Source organism: Meriones unguiculatus, chromosome 4 (genome assembly GCF_030254825.1).
Source record: "Meriones unguiculatus strain TT.TT164.6M chromosome 4, Bangor_MerUng_6.1, whole genome shotgun sequence".
Lineage (NCBI taxonomy): Eukaryota > Metazoa > Chordata > Mammalia > Rodentia > Muridae > Meriones > Meriones unguiculatus.
In genome coordinates this window covers 100,855,962-100,877,431 of record NC_083352.1, presented here as the reverse complement: position 1 = coordinate 100,877,431, position 21,470 = coordinate 100,855,962, and the positions used below count along the sequence as shown (strand labels likewise).

At 41.3% G+C, this 21,470-nt stretch overlaps 1 protein-coding gene across 3 annotated transcripts; it reads left to right on the top strand.

Annotated features, from left to right (window-relative positions):
- The first annotated feature begins 2,169 nt into the window (after positions 1-2,169).
- Pcmtd2 (protein-L-isoaspartate (D-aspartate) O-methyltransferase domain containing 2) lies at positions 2,170-19,724 on the top strand. Of its 3 annotated transcripts, XR_009591542.1 has the most exons (8): positions 2,180-2,281; positions 5,460-5,643; positions 6,662-6,992; positions 9,154-9,256; positions 10,548-10,719; positions 13,781-13,904; positions 15,445-15,723; positions 17,173-17,310. XR_009591542.1 is itself a non-coding variant. In XM_021646544.2 (7 exons), exons 3-7 carry the CDS (start codon positions 6,686-6,688, stop codon positions 17,544-17,546), a joined length of 1,080 nt encoding a protein of 359 aa, XP_021502219.1. In that variant the 5' UTR covers positions 2,180-2,281; positions 5,460-5,643; positions 6,662-6,685; the 3' UTR covers positions 17,547-19,724. The 3 variants fall into 3 exon arrangements, 2 of the variants coding, with proteins under 2 accessions (XP_021502224.1, XP_021502219.1); XM_021646544.2 differs by lacking the exon at positions 15,445-15,723 and having other exon boundaries at positions 17,173-19,724; XM_021646549.2 differs by lacking the exons at positions 5,460-5,643; positions 15,445-15,723 and having other exon boundaries at positions 2,170-2,281; positions 17,173-19,724.
- The last annotated feature ends 1,746 nt before the right edge of the window (positions 19,725-21,470 follow it).

The window sequence follows — 21,470 nt, the reverse complement described above, 5'->3', positions numbered from 1 at the left end:
AGACCTCAAGTTTAATTCTCCAGCACTCACATTGAGAAGAGGGTTCCTGGGGCTTGCTGGGTTAAACTCTAGGTTTAGTGAGAGACGCCTGTCTCAGAAAATAAGGTAGAGAGACACAAAGGAAGACATTAGACATTGATCTCCGCGTGTACATACACACATGTTCATATATGTGCCTATTTACATACACGTGCACACACAAGCACATATGCATGCAAACACCACACACACACACATATACAAATACACACAACAAATTTTTAAAAATAGGAATTAAGTGTGTGAAGTTGCTACATCTTTTTCATGCTTCAGAAGCTCACTTAAAAAAATCAGATTAAAACTGTGTTATGTGGATATACCAGTTATTTATCACTCACCTATTTAGTATTTTGGTTGCTTTCAATGTTTGATGATTACAAATGAAGCTGATATACTACGTGCTGATTTTTGTGTATAGCCGTAAATATCTAGGAACTCAAATGCTGACTTTTTTGAACAGTCTTCTGTGGGTTTGAATAGTCATAGGTAGCCCTAGCTAACTGTGAACTTATTACAGAGCCAAAGTATGGCCTTGCATTCCGGATCTTTCTTCCTCTACTACCCAGCGCTGCGATTACAGTTGTTTGCCCTCATGTCTTATAAGACTTTGTCTCGTTCAGTAAGAAACTGCCAAACTATTTTCCAAAGTGTCTTTACTCATGTTCATTCCCACCAGCAATGAAGGAGATGTATTGTTTCTCTATGTTTTCACCAGCATTTGGTGAATTATAAATTTTATCAATTTGGGCTATGCTAATAGGTGTGTCTTGATTGCTCATTGTTTTATAACTCTGCAATTAGCTAATGACAAATGATGATGAACATCTGTTCCATATGCTCATTCGTCATCTGTATATTTTCTTTGCTGAAGCGTCTGTTCATATTCTTTACCCATTTCCATTTGTGCTGTTTGTTTTCTTATTGTTGAGCTTTAAGGATTTTTTTTAAAATATGTGTTTTGAGAATATTGTTTTTCAGTCTGTTTCTTACCTCTTTATTCTTCTAACAGTATATTTTACATAGAAACGCCAGTTTTTAAAATATTTACTTTACTTTTAAGTGTGTGTGTGTGCATGCACCTGAGCACAGGTGCCTGTAGAGGCCAGATGCACCAGATCCCTGTGGAGGTGGTGTTGTAGGAGGACTTCGGTTCTGGGAATCAAATTTGGGTTACATCTGTCTCTATTATTTTTACATGTGGATGTGTAATTATTCCAGCATCTTCTGTTGAAAAGACCATCCTTCCACCATTGAATTGTGTTTGTTTTTTTTTTATCAAAGGTGAGTTATTTGATACCATTAATTTATCTCCCCCATATGACACTTGATTGCTGTAACTTTAATAGTCATGAAATCAGATGGTGTCAGATCTCTACTTTTGCTCTTTTCCATCATTACTGTGTTATCTATTTTGGGTCTTTCGCCTTTCTACACAAACTTTTAAAAATAGTATAATCATCTATTCTTCATTCATAACACAATCCACTGCAGGCTGAGTGACTCCCTTACAGATGTTGACTCAGGAACCCAGGCTCCTTCCATCTTGACGCTGCTTTCTTCAACATGTACCCTCCAAGCCGAGTAGAGGAGACGTGCAATCACAATGATACGGAACAGGTTTCTGCTTCGCAGTCAAAACTGGAAGAACAAAACTCACAACAGTCTTGACAGGTAGCCCTGTGATCTGTTTTGTAGGTTTCTCTGAAATGGTCAGGAGAACTGCTGAAGGACTGCAAGGTTCAAGTGTGCAGATAGCCATGCCCTGGCCCCGGGGTCTGGCAGGTAGCCTGTGTTGTAACTCCTGCAGACGTGGGCAACCAACCTATCACCCTTTTTCTTCATCTCCGCCTTTCCTGCTGTGGGGGCTGCGTCCTTTAGTGTCCATAAGCAGAGGGACCACCGTGTGCCCACTCCGAACCCTGCAGACAAAAAAACCTTTCTCTCGCTGACAAGCGAGCATCTTCTCATATCACTAGGCCAGGGACGTGTTCTGAGACCAAAAAGTGGCCACCGACGCAGGGACCCACTAAGGCACTCAGATCAGTGTGTGGAAAGGTACAGATCGCGGTCAGCGCCATTGCCCCTTTAAGAAATTCCCCAACCGCACATGCTCAGAGCCGCTGTAGCGCGCGCAGGCGCAAAAGAAGCAGCGGATGTTTACAGTGGCCGAGGTCGGTGCGAAGCGACAGAAGAGCCCGAAGAACTGCTGTCGGAGTCTAAGCCAGGGCTGCCGAGCGCCGAGGTAGAGCTGTCTCTGCCCCTTGGCCCTTTCCTCCGTATCCCTTTTCCAGCTCTGATTATCCGTTCCCAGCATCCGTGTCTCTTAGCATCTCCGAGAGTTTCGAGCACCAGCGCCTGCCCCCCCACCCCAGTCTCCTTGTCCAGCACCCTCCACACTACACCTTCCTCCAGCACCTCTCCTCCTGCGGGCCCCCTCCCCGCCCCCCGTCCCGAGCCTGTTGCGTACCCTGGGATCTGTTTGCTCTAGATCTACAGCCTATTTCTGATTTAAGTAGGACATATTTGCAATTAGCTTAAGGGCAAGTCGGACCTTGACAAGGCTTGAAACAAATTCCACCTTGGTTGGTTATTTGTAAGAAGGCAGATTATCCTGCAGAAGAGAAAGGAGTGATCCAGCTGGGGAAAGGACTGAAGTGGCTGGAGAGAACTTGGAGGGGCCTGGGCCCTTTGTTTGGTTTTTATTAGGCCTGTGGCTCTGCCATCAACCCAGTCATCTGAGTATCTGCCTCTCTGCTCTCTTGGGCCTGCACAGTTCTGTGTTCTTGTCATCGAAGATGTGGCTAAAGTGGGCTCCATTCCGCTGTTTGGCAGGGTTTCTTTCTAGGACGAGGTATTTAAGACGCTCAGCACTGATTACATGTACAGGGAATTGAAGTGGGCCCTCTGAGGTGGTAGGTTTTGGTCTCTTTCTTGGCCCTGGTTTTTCTCCATCCAACACTGAGACCTTGCTGGGGATAGTTGTGGGAAGAAACGAGTTTTTCTTGTCTTTTTTTTTTTTTTTTTTTTTTCAATTTCTGGTAGTCCCGAAGCTTTTCTATGCATAAAACAGTAGGAATTGGCAGAATGATGGTTTGGGGTCCATTTTCCCAGCAAGGCATCCCCTTAGGAAGTGGCATCCAGATTTGGCTGCGGGCCTGCCTGTGTGGTTTTTCCAAATGCAGTATAGATAGGAAACAGGGCCCCGTTAGTCCAGCTTCACTCGTGTTGTTGCTGTCCGCTCTGAGTCCTTGTGCACCACCACTGCTCAGTGTCTCCCCGTGCCCTCCTGTTCTGTTGGCCTCTGCTAATCACTGCTGAGTAGGAACTGTCAGAAGCGTTACAGCCGGCAGTGAGGTGTGGAGTGCAGTGTGGGAAGGACAGCCTCCTGAAGATGATTCTTTGCCTTTCTACTACATTGTGTTATTGTGCAGTGATACTATTTGTTTGGGGGAGGATGTTTTCAAGTGTGCTGTAGGGTTTTTTTTTTTTTAATATGGCCACTAATCATGTGTATCTCAGCAGCAAGCAGTGATGCTTCCATGCAAGGCAACATTAGATTGTCAGAGAAAGCTAATATCAAGGATCAGACTCTATCACTGTTCACCCGCTCCCCACCAATAGCACTAGATAGGGCCACCTTGGCGTTCTGTGTAGTCTAGAGAATGATCTGCAGTCTGGGGCATGATCTGTAATAGCCATCTGTGTTAAATGAGTGAGTTTATTAAGTACACATAGCCAGCAAAAGTGAAAGAACCAGGTGAGTAGTGGCAGCAGTAGTAGATAGCAAAGTATCATCAGATTGAGTACTCATATCTAGTAGGAATTTAGCCCCATTGAGAGAACAAACAAAACATAACAGCAGGAACCATCTGGGAAAGTCCCATTTGAGTCAGCCATTTGGAGTTCCTGATAGAGAGCCCTAGGTGAAGCTTCCAAGTTTAATATATATGAAGTTTAATATATATATAATTCATAATCAAGTTGGGCACTTACAGTCAGGTAGTACAAATAGACTGGAGAAGTTGAGGCAGACAGCTGGAGTTCCCAGTTGAACTTTCTCTCCATACATAAAATTTCCATGGCCGAATTTCTGGCTTCCTGTTCCTACGAAGGCATTTTTATATCATAAACAACACTTTTGTAAATGACTAACCTTTTAGCTATTCTCAATGACATAATGTTTTACTCTTGGGCTATTTTGATCTTCCTTTCTCCCCATCATAGAATTAGGTACCTACCCAGTCCCAGGAAAAGGTACCTTGGAAAACATTTGGAGGCCACTGCAAACAAACATACTGGAGTTGGTACAAGAGAGTCCTTGCTCTCATCATCCACTTTCAACAAACTGACAAAGCACATGACAGTTTACCAATAAAATGCACATTACACTTGATTATCAAAGTATTAACAAGAAATCAACAAAGAAATTTGTTCTTTTGTGAGCCTTTAACACCTGTATCCATGCGGTGCACAAAACAAAGCCTTTGGCTGGACAGTGCTGGGTTTCACCATAGTTCCTCTTGCTGTCTGTGACTGTGAAAAGTTTAGTAAACTAAGACCAGCTTTTTGCCTTTGTCTTCTGAGGTTTAATGTAGTGCTGACTGGTGGGTGGCAAATGTGAAAGATTATTTCTGGTTTTATTGAAATTCTGCTCTTTTAACATGGAGTAAGCTTTCACATGAGAAAAAAGTTCACTTAACATAAATATCTAGTACAAAGTGAAATCTATCTAACATATGGTGTCTGCTGAAGATTGTTAACTAGTGGAGCCAAGACAGTGACAGAATATATTCAGGGTGAAGAGGATGGCTTTCTTGTTTCAGGAGGATATGTGGTTTTTAAAGGGCTTTTCCTAAATTGGCCTGTAAGCATATAAATACATTATTCAACTGGTGTCCCAAATTTTAATATGGCTGTGTTAGATCAGTAGTGTAGCAGTAGAACTAAGTGGCTTATCCAAGATTAAGCCCAACCTTATTAGCACTACGGACTAGTTACAGCCGGGACAAGGGCTCTGAATTCGCTTTGAAAGTAGGTTAAATTAATAATTGAACCATAATTTGAAAAATTATTTTTTGGTCTACAGAGCAAGTTCCAGGACAGCCAGGGCTACAAGGAGAAACCCTGTCTCAAATACCCTTTCCCCCCAAAAAATATTTTTTTTTAAATTTTGAGTATGGATTATTCATCATAAAATGGAAAAGAAATTGCATCAAGACATAGTCGGGGTTTATTTGTTTGTTTGTTTGTTACCTGTTGTAAGATGCCAGAGTAGTAGTTGGTTTTCATTCCTAGGCATAGGTCACCTTCTGGTACTGGTTGTGTACGTGGGTGTGTATAGGGCCTGTCTTCAGTGTTCCAGGGAGAAGAGTGTAAGGAAAGAGAGGCCATAACAGCTTTGTTATTATTGTTTGAGACAGGTTTTTATATCGTCCATGCTGTGCTGGAACTCACTGAAGATGCCCTTACCCTCCTGAGCAGGAGCGCTTTTGATTCAGAAAAATCTACCATCGTTCTGTGGTTCGATAGTCTCTTCTTCAGCAGTTTATATCAGCATCACCATCTTGTAGGAATAAAGCTATTAGTTTGGAAGATTCACCTGAGGTCAGTGAAAAACTGGGGAAGATACTTTTCATTTGCTATGAAGAAAAAGACCTTCAGGGTAAAGAATATTCCCTGTTCACTGGATCAGGCCATATTGTTTTTTAGTCTTTGGTGCTTTCTTCACCGAGACAGGGAAGATAAGTGTACTTCTTAGAGAGCAAGGGGAGACTGTGTAGGGAAGTAGGCCACAAAGTCCTATGAAGTGGCCCCTTCTACGGCTAAACTTTGGCTTTGAAACGGATTTTGTTTGTTACAATAAGGTGTTTGTCACAATATGTCCTATTTGGGGAGAAAGTTTTGTGGATATTTTTACCTAAAAATTAAACATCAGAGTAACAAAATCAGTGGGTTGGATGGATTGCTTGTTGTGGGTGAGTTTATATGTGTGTTGAAATGTAGTGTTCCAGTTAACATTGGGATATCGTTTAAATTTGAACCTCTGATGGCTCAGCAGGTAAAGGTATCTGCAACTCAGCCTAAAGATCTTAGTTTGATCCCTAGGATCCTTCAGGCCCACTCCTGCAAACTATGACACTTATGGGGCTGGCATACATACTTCCCAAGTAAAATAATGTATTTTTTAATTGAATTTCAATTAAACATCAAATGGCTTATTACTTGCTGTTAGCTTAAAATTCTAGTGAAGCTTAGGTTGTTGTTTTTTTGTTTTTCCTAATTAAATTATGGTGTGTGTGGGCTCACATATGCCATTGTGTGCATGAGGAGATCGGAGGACAAGCCTATGGCATTGGTTACTCTCAATTTTATGTAGGTTCTGGGGAGTGAGCTCAGATCATGGGCTTTGTGTGGCAAGTGCTTCACCCACTGAACTATCCCTCTGGCCCTGTAGTCCCCGCCACCAGTACCAGCGTCTTTGGAGGGTGAAGTAGTTATTGACCAAAGATACTCCCATCTTTATTACATTCAGAACTCAGAATTTGGAAATAACATTTATTTAGAGCTTTTATTGTTTTACCCTTGCCCTTAATGTAAATAGTTATTAAAATTTTAATTGTAGTCTTGCTTGATTGTAATCTTGAACATGGGCGGTGCTGTGAGTGCCGGTGAGGACAACGATGAGCTCATTGATAATTTGAAGGAAGCCCAGTACATCCGGACGGACTTAGTAGAGCAGGCTTTCCGAGCTATTGACCGAGCAGATTATTATCTTGAAGAATTTAAAGAAAATGCATACAAAGATTTGGCGTGGAAACATGGAAACATTCATCTCTCAGCCCCGTGCATCTACTCGGAGGTGATGGAAGCTCTGGATCTGCAGCCTGGGCTCTCTTTTCTCAATTTGGGCAGTGGGACTGGCTACCTCAGCTCCATGGTGGGCCTCATTCTAGGTGAGTGTGGGTACAGAGCTTGTGTTCCGTCTTCCTTAGTACAGTGTGCTATAGATAGCAGATTTTGTAGGCTGTTTGCATGCCTGTTTGCTGCTGGAGATCATGGCCCTCCTATCAGTTGTCTGAGACAAGGTGGTGGGCGACTGGGTAATACCCACCTCTAGGCTCTGAGTTGAGTCGGTGGGTGGGGAGGGCTTTCCTTTGTCCCCTCCCATCTGTACTGCTACATTCTGCTGTGAATGATGGAAAACCGAAACGGTGTGTAAATATTGACCTTACGAGATTTCCTGATTTAATTGAATCACGCTTTTGCTCTTCTTTTCCACCGAGTGTCACTAAATTCCTTTGGTAGTTGAATTTCTTTGTAACAGTTTCTTTTTTGTTGTTGTTGTTGTTTGCCACTAAAAAAGTAATAAATTTATGTATTTTTAAGGACCTCTTAGAGATGGAAGTGATTTATTAGGTTATCACATTTAGAGCTGTTGAGGCTATTTTCTCTCTAAGTTGTAAGAATGAGTGTATGAATATGGCCATTTCTGATATTATTACCAGGGTTATGAGCTAAAGAGCTGTTGAATTCCTGCTTTGTGTAAAATGTTATAGTGAGTTCAGATGTTGCTTGCTTTTCTTCTTAATTGAAATGTTTTTCAATCTTAATTTGGTTGGCTAAGGCAATGGTTTTGACTAGGGAAATAGATAATAAAACTTCCTATATTAAAAATGCTATTGAGGAGCTGGAGAGATGGCTCAGTGGTTAAGAGCACTGTCTGCTCTTCCAGAAGTCCTGAGTTCAATTCTCAGCAACCACGTGGTAGCTCACAACCATCGGATCTATTACTGGGATCTGATGTCCCCTTCTGGCCTGCAGGTGTACATGCAGATAGAGCACTCATCTACATAAAATAAATATTTTTTAAAATGCCACTGAGGGGCTGGAGAGATGGCTCAGAGAATCCAGGTTCAATTTCCAGCACCCACAACTGTCTGTAACTCCAGTTCCAGGAGATCCAACACCTTCAGACATACATGCAGGCAAAATACCAATGCATGCAAAGTTAAATAAATATATTTTTAAATTCTATTGAAAAGAGACTAAGGGGGCCTGGAGAAATGGCTCAGAGGTTAAGAGCCCTGGCTGCTCTTCCAGAGGTCCTGAGTTCATTACCCAGCAACCACATTGTGGCTCCCAACCATCTATAATGAGATCTGGTGCCCTCTTCTGGCGAGCAGGTGTACATGCAGACAGAACATTGTATACATAATAAATAAATCTTGAAAGAAAAGAGCCTAAGGATGCAGCTGAGTGGGGGTGGCGCACGCCTTTAATCCCAGCACTCTGGCATCAGGGGCAGGCTGATCTCTGTAAGTTCGAGGCCAGCTTGGTGTACAGTTCTAGAACAGCCAAGGCTACACAGGGAAACCCTGTCTTGAAAAATCAAAAGAAAGAGCCTAAGAAGCTGAGGCGATAGCTCAGATGTGCAGATACTATACAGACATGAAAAACTTAGTCCAAACCCCCAGAATACATGTAAAAAGGCCAGGTGCAGCAATGTGTGTCTGTAATCTCATAGCTGGCAGAGATAGGCTTCTAGGAGCTTGCTTGGCTGACCAGTTTAGCTGAGTTGGTGACCTCAGGGTCCACTGGGACCCTGTTTCAAAAAGTAATGGGGAATGGAAGATACTGACTGACTTCTGCCATGAACACTCATGCATCTAGGCTACATGCGCGCACGCGCACACACACACACACACACACACACAGCTTAATGCCTAGGAAAAGAAAAAGCTTGGATACACTGTGGCACTTGATACTGCCAGCAGTGATAATCCATAAATCCTAATATAAGTTTCATTTCTAAATATAGGTTTCTTACATTTGTCAGTAAAAGCCACTACTCTTGGCTTTTTTTTTTTTCAACTTGCAAAGGATTCTTTAAATGTTTGAGAGCTTTTTCAGAAGCCCAGCCATCAAAATAAATACTGTGTTAATGAATGGAAACTATGCTACACACTGAAAGACTGCCTTGGATAGTTTAGAGACACGAATGTGCTGAGCCCTCAAAACCTTGTGAGTGTCTGTCATTATACACTGAAGAATTATCTGTGTGGTAGGAAAGAAAGTATAGAAAACAACTGAGCAAGGGTTCTCTCCCACACTCAGGTCCTTTCGGCGTGAACCACGGAGTGGAGCTCCATTCAGATGTGACTGAGTACGCAAAGCAGAAACTGGATGTCTTCATCAGAACAAGTGACAGTTTTGACAAGTACGCTCAGATGCTACCCATCGGGTCAAACAAAGTGTTTAACATGGTTGTTAGTTATAGCTATAGACAGTGTTATAGATAGAAAAAGCTAGTCTCTTAGTATGCGTTTGCCAGCATAGTTAAAGTGTGGTTGGATGATCCCAGGTTGTATGTGTGTCTAGCCTAGTTACTGTTTTAACATTCTCTGGTATTAATGGCTTTGTAGGTTTTTTTTTTTTTTCCTATTATTTTTTGGTTCTTTGTGGCAAGGTCTCTTCATGTAGCCCTGGCAGTCCTGGAATTCACTATGTAGACCTGGCTGGCCTCAAATTTATAGAGCTCCATTTGCCTCTCTCTTCTGAGTGCTGGGATTAAAGGCATGGACTACCACACCTGGCGGGCTTGTGTTTTATAAGTTATGATACTTGACATCAGTTGTTCACTAGTATAGTAGGAGAAGAGGAAAAAAAAAAACCAAAAAAAAAAACTTGTGTTGAGTTTTCATGCTCCAGTATAGAAAATGATGATCACCTAATTGTTTAAAATAATTGTAATGGGTTTTTTGAACAGTTTATGTAAGTAGCTCTTCATGTTTAAAATATGCCACTAAAGCTCTTAAAGAATGGACATTTAAGAGAATAAAAAGTTGTTGGGTTTTTTTGCTGTTGTTGTTTTGTTTTTTTGCCTGCAATGGTGGGCAGAAGCAGGCATATCTTTGTGAGTTTGAGCAGTTTGGTCTTCATAGCAGGTTCCCAGGCTAGCCAGTAGAGAGATCCTATCTAAAAAAAAAAAAAAAAGTGCTTTTTAAAAACTTCCTGTTGGGGCTGGCAAGATGATTCAGGAGGTAAAGGCACCCGTCGCCCAGGGTGATGACCTGAGTTTGATCTCTGGGACCCACTGGTGAAAAGAGACCTGACTCCTACAGTCGTTGTCTGGAGTCTTCACGCACGCTGTGGTAAAACCATTTGTATACACACACACAATGAATACAGAAATCAAAATCTAAGAAAATCCCCAGTTGCTGATGATTGTGAAAACCGTAAAAAAAAAAAAAAAAAAAAATAGCAGCTAGTGTTGCTTTATATTTGGATCCTATTGGAAGTTTCACTTTCATTCTGTTTTGTTTGTAATTTGTAAGGTTCTTTTATATAGTATAACTATTTGAAAGTTGTAGCTTTTAGCTCCTGGGTCTGCAAAGCGTTACATTGTTCTGTGGTTCTGTAGCTAAAACATAACCTATGATAAGCATAAATTTGTCTTCCGCACTTGTTGCGGTGGTCCACGGAGTCACAGAAAGCTTTTTCTCCTGCAGATTCGACTTCTGCGAACCTTCCTTTGTGACTGGCAATTGCCTGGAGATTGCCCCAGACTGCTGTCAGTATGATCGTGTGTACTGTGGGGCTGGTGTGCAGAAAGAACACGAAGAGTACATGAAGAACCTTCTCAAAGTTGGGGGGATCCTCGTCATGCCCTTAGAAGAGAAGGTCAGGTTCCCTACACCGCTGACCTGTGTACACTCTCTCCGAGTCACTTTGTGGGTGCTGCTCTTGCTTTTGCCATCCAACTAACCAAGGGCAGGTGTGGCTGTGCCGGAGTCCTCCGTACCCTCTGCACTATGTGTGACCCTTCCGTTACCCCCTTTCCCTCTGGCACTTGTTTTTCTTTCTGTTTACTTCTTTCCTCCTCCCTACTTTTTCTCCCTCACCCCCACACCCTTTTTTTCGGTCTTGTTAGTATACTTACTCAATACTTTGATAAAAAGCATTTTACAAATTCCTCCCTTTTCAAAAATTTTCTTGTATAGACTGGCTTGTAACTTACAGTGCTTAAGAGAGTTCATGAATGTAATTTTTTATTATTTTTTATAGTAATTACAGTTTATTCACTTTGCATCCCAGCTGTAGCCCCCTCCATGACTGTAATTTTAAGTCATTTAATTTTGAGTCAATCATTTTGGTATTTACAAGTTGCATCTAGTTGATATATGTCTTAGGCGTGTGTGTCTATGTATGGGTGTTCATGTGTGGGTGGGGTGGGTGCACGTGTCTTCCAGTGTGCATGTAGATGTGTGCACGTGCAGGCCAGAGAACTGACATCCGGTGTCTCTTTTGATTGTTTTCCGCCATATGCGTTGAGGCGTGGTCTCTCACTTGAACCCAGAGTTCACCGGGTCAGCTAGTGCAGCTAGCTTGCTCTGGGGCTCCCCTGTCCCGTCTGAGTGTTGTGGCTCTACGTGGACCAGACCACCTGCCTGTTGTTTGAGTTCTGGGGAGTGGAACTCTGGTCCTCGTGTTTGCATGGCAAGCACATTACCAACTGGACCATCTTCCTCGTCCTTCCGGTTTTTTAATCTTTTGGTTTTCTTTTTCATATTTTCTTTGCAACATATTTTCTTTGTTCAGGGGACTAGGTTTTTGGTCTCATAGTGTTTTCTACACTCTGGATTTTGCAGTCCATAGCTCTCAGTGGTGGTGGATTGCATGTTCTTCTGTGCTTTGTATTTTTTACCTATATTTGTAATTAGATCTCGAGGCTTGGTAGAGTTTACCTTTGTCATATTTTGATGGAGAAGAACAAAAGAACATAAGCCACGTATTAAAATAGACCTTTATCTTCAGTATACAAAGGACTGATTATAAGACCACTTTCTTTCCACTCATGATAATAAAATATGCCTCAGATCCTTCTATAATATCACGTAGCATGTTAGTGGCATATTACCTACAAGTACTTTATAATACCTCTAGATTACTTGTAATACCTGATAGTGTATCAGTGCTATGTAAATAGGTTTTTTTACTGTGTTGCTTAGGGAGTAATGACGAGCAGAAAATCCGTACATGTTTAGTGCTGCACAGTTAACTTTCTGCGCATTTTTCTATACAGTTGCTTGGATCTAGCGTACGAGCTCCACTTAAGTATATAGACACGAGCAGCATTTCTGTGTACTCCTTTCTGTAGAATGGCTGTAGCCTAATCCAGTGTTTTATTAAGAACTAAAGAATAATACACTTCAATTCTGTATTTTTTTAAACTTAGGTCCTGGTTAACTTTGATAAAGAGAAAACCACTTATTAGCGATTTGATTCTCCTAAAGTATACTTTATACTTCAGGGATAAATTTTGGTTATCAGTGTTTGCTTATTAGTTTTCTAAGTAATGTCTTTTTTGTCAAAGGGGGGTAATTAATAAGGCTTTGGTTTTTTTTTTTATTTCCACTACAATATTTTGACTGAGATCATTTTAGCTCTAGATCAATTTGAAGAGGGTAGGGTTTCTCATACTATTTCCATTTACTCCTCCAGTTTATGAAATACAGGTTTATAGTTTTATTTAAGGTCTCACATATCATTTAGGTATTATATTTGAATATTTGATGTTCATTGTTAGTTAGAAGCTCTCCCTTAAAAAAAAAGTCTGACTGATAAAGAGATGGCTCAGCAGTTGCATGCATAGTGTTCTTACAGAGGACTTGAGTTCAGGCAGCTCACAAAGGTCTGTAATTCCAGATTTAGGGGCTCTGATGGCCTCCGCTGGCCTCTGAGAGCACTGTCACTCACCTGTGCACGCACGTTTACACCCACACTGGTGTACAGATAAATTAAAAAATAAATCACAAAAAGTTTCCAAAGTGTTTTTTCTGTTATCTCTGAATATGATTAATATTTAGTAATTGTTCTGCTTAATCCTTTTAGAGAATCTTAGTTTTGGATGATTTTCTGGGTTAGGTGTTTTTGGAAAAGATAATCGTATAATCGTATCAGTTCTGTGACCTATTAAGGCCATTTGTAGACTGTCCTAGTCACATTGAACACACAGAGGCTGTGTTGTTTAATTGGATTCTTTGGTATTAATCCTATAACGTAAAGTGCTTTGATGACCTACACTGCTGTGTATCAGCCAGCATATCTCACTGGAACCCTGAAGTGCTGTCAGTGAGAGTAAGGATGATTGCCGAGGTCTCTAAAATGACACATTTATGTGGAATAGTCACAGCCACAAGGTTGTAGTATCTGGCATTTGGGCCTCTCCTGCTCCCTAGATGGTGCAAGTGCAGGTGCCTTGACCCTCAGAGGTTTTGTGCCTCAGATGCCATTGAAGCTGCACTCTTGATAGCGAGCACAGAATTCAGGGAAAATGGCTGAGGTGCTGTAGCTCATCTTTGGTTGTGTATCTTTGGTTAGCTTTGCTGTGGGCAGGGCCTCTCCAGCTTAACTCCAGCCACTGTTTTGAAGAACCCTAGAACGTTATTTGGTATGACTCTCATTTTCCTCATCTCATTTTTTTTTGTTTTGTTTTTTGTTTTTTTGTTTGTTGAGTCCTTTAACTGACTTACCATTTGTATTTCTTGTAAAGGGAAGGTAGCTCAAGGAGCTTGAGTATGTTCAGGTTAAGCATTTGCATAATAATATTCATGTTAGTTGTAAGTCATATCACATTAGGTGGTACATGGACGGGCTATTTCATATTTAGATTGATGTATAGAAGCAATTATACTTAAATATAAGTTACCCAGCATCCAACATTGTTTTGTCTTTGAGATAGCTGACCAAGATAACACGCACAGGCCCTTCTGCTTGGGAAACAAAAAAGATTCTGGCTGTTTCCTTCGCCCCTCTGGTCCAGCCCTGCCGTTCGGAGTCAGGACAGTCCAGACTTGTCCAGCTACGTGAGTATAAACATCCTGCCTGTCCTTTTATCTCTGATTAAAATTAGAATAGAAATGTACAAGAAACCTTTTGATGTTAAAGAGTGTTAACCTCCCCCATTGCATCTTCAAATTACACAAGCTATTTTAGATATTTAGATATTTTAGCCCATCTTAGATGATTTTAATCTTCTTTTAAATCTATAAAGTGTTGTTCCTGGTCATGCTTTGAAAGTAAAGGATTCACAAAAAAAAAAAGGAACTAATTTGGGGAATCCCGGGCAGTTTGCCCTGCCTGCTGGGAATGTGTAGTGGGACCTGAACACAGTCCGCTCTTCCTCACGTAGCCTATCTCTTGCTTCTTTAAGCAAATGCTGGTGAGCAGTTTGTTCTGCTGTGTGGCTGGGAAATTTTGTGTAGCCTCACATGGTTTAATCTTTGGGTTTACATCTCCAAGATACAGACTCTGCTAATGGAACTAATGTAGGGGTGACATTCATCCTGGTGTTGTATATTTTAAACAGCTCTCACAGAAATAGAATTCCAAAGTGATGAAGATTTAGGATTTCTAAATGAAGACTACTCATCACACTTTCTGGGCACTTTTGGAAACATTTGGAAAATGTATGTTTTTATGTGTGTGTGAGAGAAAGATAGAGAATGCATCTGAATGTGAGTTAGTATACCTAGTTTTGACACATAAATCATACATTTTGGTGAAATTTTTCCAAAAACACGCTTCAATTTGTGGATACTCATTGAACAAATTGTCCTACTTTGCATGTCGTGTGATATAGACAAGGCCTTGAAGTTTGGTAAGTAGCAACAGTGAAACACACAAAAGAGCTTAGAATGAGCAGGGAAGATACGAAGAGGGTAATGTTCTGTTGTGCTTGGTTATGCTCAGGGTGAGAAGGAACTCCCTAGAGAGAAGAGAGGAGGAGTAGAATCAGGGCAAAGTTAGGGACACACACTCCATGGTGTCGTCATTGTGGTCTATGTTGGAGAAACTGACTGGTATATAGGGTGTTTTTGTTTTGTTTTGTTTTTCAAGACAGGGTTTTGTAGGACTCAATTTGTAGATCAGGCTGGTCTTGAACTCACAGAGATCTGTCTGCCTCTGTCTCCCTAAGGGCTGGGATTACAAGCGTGTGCCAACACACCCGATTTGTAGGTTGGGTTTTCATTCGTTGAGGTCTTGAGATGTTATTGAAGATGCTGCATGTCTGTGTTGGTATAATCCTGTCAGTCATTTGGAGGGTCAATTTGTCAGACTGGTGCTCTGAAATTTTGTTCTTTAAACAAATATGGCTCCTGATAAGGAATGCACCATCCTCTGGCACAATGTCTGGGTTTGGAAGACAAGAATTCACGAGAGCATTTGGAAGACTTTGAAGATCTGATTAAAAATGAATGTTTCTGCATGAAGGCTTGTCAAGCCTGGGTAGGAACCCTGGCCATGTGTTGCCTCCTGAAATGCTCACTGTTAATGTTGAGTGATAAATATTTGTGTGCTTTGGTTAGAATTACTAAAGTGATCAGTTGAGTATGGTATTTGCAGCTTCTATCTTCCCAGATCTTCCTAGATCACTGAAGTTGATGAGACCAAGCGAAGAAGAGAAACCATTTAGCAAAGCCAGCACACAGTGATACCACGCAGCTTGGACATGCACTGCCTGGAGCAGCCTCCTGAGTGGCATGCATGCAGGTTGGAGTCAGAAGTCAGGCAGGAAATTGATGGGGTTTTCCCCGTCAGGCAAGAAACAAAGATTGAGACAACACCAGACAGGAAGGGTTCCGGGACACATGACCTTTCTAAGGAAGAACAGGAGAGCCCAAGGTATTGCTGCGGAGTCTGGGGTTGGCTTTGACTTACTGGGACTAAATTTCAGCTTGGGGAACTAGTTTATATTATTTACATTTACAGAATAGATGTTAAACAAGGATCAGCAGTCATACTGAGCATTTGGGAGTGTCACAAAGCCTAAGGAAGGAAGTCAGAGAAGGGCTGTGAGCCTGGCCATAGTGAACTGAATCAGTTATTCCTGGTACCTCTCAGAGAAAGCTGGACAGGTCACAGCTGATACTTGGGAGCCCAATGGTCAGTGATGGACTGTTTTAGCATCTTGGGGAAACAGCTGGATTGCAGAGGTTCTGGAACTAAACTTTCTTAAATTGAAATTGGTGAGAGCAGGATATACTACAGGTCATTTGCTGTTGAAATACATGGCCTTAACTCCTCAGTAGAATGGCAGGATCGTCCTGGAGAGAGAGTACAGCCCCATGTTCTCAAGGACGGAAGACAAGAGAGAATGGTTGGGACCTCAAAAAGAGGGAGGAGGTGCTGTTTGTCTACAGAATTGCATTCCTTCAGGACAAAGGATATTGGTGGGTTCTAGGCAAGGATTATGATTTTGATAACAAATGTTGTAGATAACATGAGAACCTCTCTATAGGGTGGCCTCTTGTTTATAGAAGGTTATGTGTACTGGAGGAAAAAAGTGATTTATATTTTCTGTTTAATGTATTTAAACTCATATAAAACTATTAAAGTAGATAAAAGGATGTTAGAAATGTAGATTACTGGGGCTGGAGAGATGGCTCAGTGGTTAAGAGTACTGTCTGCTCTTCCAAAGGACCCAGGTTCAATTCCCAGCACCCACATGGCAGCTCACAACTGTCTATGCCCCCAATTCCAAGGGATCTGACACCTTCACACTAACGCACATAAAATAAAAATAAATTTAAAAAATGTTTAAAAAAAAAAAAAGAAATGTAGATTACTGGGGCTGGAAAAATGGCTCAGCGTTTAAGAGCCATTTCTTAACCATGCGCTTCCAGAGGACCCGGGTTCAATTCCCAGCACCCACATGGCAGCTCACAAGTGTCAGTAACTTTTGTTCCAGGGGATGTTGTGACCCCCTCACACATGCAGGCAAAACACCAATGTATACAAATAAATTTATATAAAAATGTAGGTTACTGTATTTTGAGTAGAGGCTCAAAATATCATTATATCATTGAGAAGAATAAGTAGAGTTACAAACTATGTAGCAAGAACAAACCCTAAGTTCAAGTTTTACCTCTGACTGATTGGCTAGACAGTATTTCTTTCCTTTTCAGGGTTAGAAACTAGAGTATTTGCAAATGCCTTTTGAGAAACACCTGTGGTGCCGAGTAGCCCACTGGTTCCTATTTGGTTAGAATGCTTCCCTCTTTTGAAGCCCTTCCAGCAAGTTAGGTGTGGTTCTGCCCTGCCCACACCCACAGCCTGTGCCCCTGCCCACAGCCCCACCAGCCGTGCGAAGCCTGCAGGACCTGGCCCGGCTTGCTATCCGCGGCAGCATCAAGAGGGCTATGCGCCAGGACGCCACCAGAGGAGGTGGTGTGAAGAGCACACCTATGTTCAAAAGAAGGAGAGTCCGGCGCAGGCGGATGGAGACCATTGTCTTCTTGGACAAAGAGGTTTTTGCCAGTCGAATTTCCAACCCCTCCGATGACACCAGCTGTGAGGACGCAGAGGAGGATCGAAGGGAAGTGGCCGAGAGGACCTTCCGGGAGGCCAAGCCTGAGCCCCCGGTAAACTTCCTTCGTCAGAGGGTGTTGCGCCTCCCATTGCCTGACCCCCTGAAGGACTACCTGCTGTATTACAGGGAAAAGTGAGCCGTGGGAGAGTGGGATCGGGGTCCCCAGAGGAAACTGCTGGCCAGCTACACGTGTCTTTTCCCTTTCTTGGTCCCTCTCTATCCTCTAAAACTTTTCATGCAATGGTGTGATTTATTTAAAGCACAATCCAACAAGAAACTGCATAGAATTATTTTCCTTGGGGGTGGGGTGGGGTGGGGCGGGGCGGGGCGTGCATCTTGTTGGTTCTACTGTAACTTGAGCTTGTTGGGAACCGCGCGATCTGCTCCTTCTGCGGGCAGACTTAAACACTGAGGCCTGAACTCGATTGCATTGTGTCCTGTGTGAAGCAAGGGGCGAGTCTGTAAGGGTCTAACATCTTGTGTGAACCCACCACCACCCAGCTGGAATTTTACGGCTGATTCTATTGCTGGCACTGAGTTCTTCTGACTTTTCTCATTTTCTAGGTCGGAAAATGTTGAAAATCCTTATTTTAATCAAACTAATCAGATCCCATGTGAAGTGGCAACTGTAATTATTAAAAGAAAATGAAATGCAGGAGGGAAGAATAAAGATGCCAGATGTCTTTCTGGAATTTCCAAAGACTTCCAAGCAGTTGGTCCCCCACCCCCGTTAACAAATGTGTGCGTGACAAGCTTTCCTTGAACCGTAGGAATGATTCCTGGGTCATTGAACTGCAAAGACCAGAACAGTTTTCTAAGGTGTTTCCCTGCGACCTCTCAGGGCAGGTGGAGAGACCGCAGGTGTTACAGACAGCCCAAGCCTCCCGACTTCAGTTTGCGGTCTTCCTTTGATCATAGGAGAGTACCAGTTCCTAGATTTTTATCTTTTATAGTTCTGGAGAAAAACTTGTTAGTTTTGTAAATTTTCTTAAGAACAGATATATGTATTTTACTAGCTCCATTGCATTAGAGCAATTTAACTCAGTGACTTGTGAAATCCATTATCTCCAGGCCATTGGCGTTGAGAACTATCAAGTTTAAAAAAGTAAAAAAATTAAAAAAGCAATCTTTTTGGCTGTCAGAGGGCAGGACTTGAAGTTTCATTGCTGATCCAAAAAGCTGGCTCGTAAAAAAAAAAAAAAGTTTTTTTAGCCCAAAGAAAAGAATAGTGTAAATTGTTAATAATAAACCCAAGTTAGAGTGTTAATTTAGGATTCAGTACTGAGATTTTATGATTTGCTTTTAGCTTAGCCTTATGTGGCTTTCAGGGAGAAGTTTGATAGTTCTGTGATTTCTCTAAGCTTAAATGGGTATTTTGGTTCCTTTTTTTTTTTTTTTTTTAAGTTAGTTGAATCATTTTTACCACACAGTATAGTCTGCATGTATAGTTGGGAAAACATATAATGCCCTACATTATAAATATAATGTACACTTAACATTACTTTAAATATAAGCTATTTAAAGAAAGTTTATAGTTGTTTTTCCTTGCCTTTTAACTCCAATTTTAGCTTCTTTTCTTTCAGAGAGAAATGCATGCTCTAACTTGACTTGCAAATGTTTGTAGTTTGCAGATATTTGTTGATGTTGACTCTAATTGTTAGCTAGACTTTTATGTTACCTGAAAATTTGGGGACATAAAATTAAATAAATGATATCTGTAAACTCTGTATATTAGGTGACTTGACTGAATTTTTTCCTGTGATTGAATATGGGCTACAGTTTGAAAAGCCACATTTGCCTTTATGCTGGATTTTAAAAAAATAATAAAATGCGTATGACATTTTCCCTTTATATGTTAAACTTTTCTTAGCATTTTGTATTTGTATATTATCATTTTGTGATTTTAAACCATAATTCAGTTAAATATAGTTGTAACAAGTGAGAAATGATTGGCCTTTATATTATAAAACCAGGGGAAAATTGGAATTTTCTCATGAGTAAACACTTTGCTGCCAGAAATTCAGTATATATTGGTGTTATATACAATAATACACCACATTGTTTTCAGGCTAATAAATCTTAATTTATTCAAATGTTTGTCTTCAGAATCTATATTGTAAACAACATTGACAACTGCTGTGTTTTAAGGAGTGGGTGTTTTAAATGTGTTGTAATGTAAGAATCAAAGGTGTACATAAAAATAGACTTGCCAATGTGGAACTTAAAGCTGAAAATCCAAGAAATTAGAAACATTACTTTTTTTTTAATGAGGTGAAACATGGGTGAATACAACTCAATAAAAAGTGTGAAGACATTTTATTCTCAGCATTGCTTCTGTGTCAAGTATGGGATTTTTAAAATTAATTTTATTTATATATTATTTATTACAATTTATTCACTTTGTATGCCGCTGTAGCCCCCTCCCTCATCTCCTCCCAGTCCCGCCCACCTTTCCTCTTCCCCCTCTGTGCCCTTTTCCTGGTCCCCTGATAGGGGAGGACCTCCTCCTCTTCTATCCCTAGTTTATCAGGGCTCATCTTCCTCTGTAGCCTGGCAAGACTGCACCCCTCCCCCCAGGGGGAGGTGATCAAAGAGCTGGCCACTGAGTTCATGTCAGAGACAGCCCCTGTACCTAGGGAACCCACTTGGAAACTGAGCAGCCAGTGGGCTGCATGGTCCTTGGTTGGAGTATCAGTCTCTGCAGGACCCCCTGGGCCCAGGTATTTTGGCTCTGTTGTTCTCCTTGTGGAGTTCCTGTACTCTCCAGGTCTTTCTATCTCCATTTTCTTCCATAAGGATTCCGGCATTCTACCCAAAGTTTGGCTATGAGTCTCAGTATCTCCTTCGATACCCTAGTGGGTAGAGTCTTTCAGAGGTCCTCTGTGGAAGGCTCCTGTCCTGTTCCTTGTCTTTTCCAACTTCAAATGGGAAAAGATCTTCACTAACCCTACATCTGACAGAGGGCTAATATCCAGAATATATAAAGAACCCAATAAGTTAAACACCAACTAACCAAGTAATCCAATTAAAAGATGGGTACAGAGCTAAACAATTTTCAACAGATGAATATTGAATGGCAGAGAAACACAGAAATGTTCAACATCTTCAGTCATTCAGGAAGTGAAATCAGAACAACCCTGAGATTTCACCTCACACCCATCAGAATGTCTAAGATAAAAAAACTCAAGGGATGATGCATGCTGGAGAGGATGTGGAGAAAGGGGACCCCTCCTCTATTGCTGGTGGGAATGTAAGCTTATACAACCGCTTTGGAAATCAATCTGGCTCTTTCTCAGAAAATTAGGAATAGTGCTACCTCAAGATCCAACTAGGCATATACCCAAAAGATGCCCCACTATTTTAATAAGGACATTTGCTCAACTATCTTCATAGCAGCTTTATTTGTTATAGCCACAATTTGGAAACAATCTAGATGTCCCTCAACGGAGGAATGGATACAGAAGGTGTGGTACATTTACACAATGGAATACTACTCAGCAATTAAAAACAAGGAAATAATGAAATTTGTAGGTAAATGGTGGGAACTAGAAAAGATCAACTTGAGTGAGGTAACCCAGAAGCAGAAAGACACATATGATACATACTCACTTATAAGTGGATATTAGCCATATAATATAGGATACACATACTAAAATCTATAGTCCTAAAGAAGCTGAACACCAAGGAGGACCCTGAGTGCTTAATCCTCATTCAGAAGTATGGGAGTCTTGAGTCCATTCTTTTTTTACATTTTATAATGGGGTTGGAGAGATGGCTCATGCAGAGGACTCAGGCTCCATTCTCAGCACCCACATGGTAGCTCACAACCAACTCAACTTCCATGGGATCTGACTCCCTTTTCTGAATTTCTGTGAACACTGGGCACATGTGGTGACATACATGCCTGCAGGCAAAACACACATGCACATGAAATAAGTCTTTAACATTTTACTAATATCCCTCTTTTTCCTTATTAAATTTTCTTCTACCAAATATTGTATTGTTTAATCTATAATACTTGTGTAAGGTGGAAGTAATGTTACCCACTGTTCATAATAGT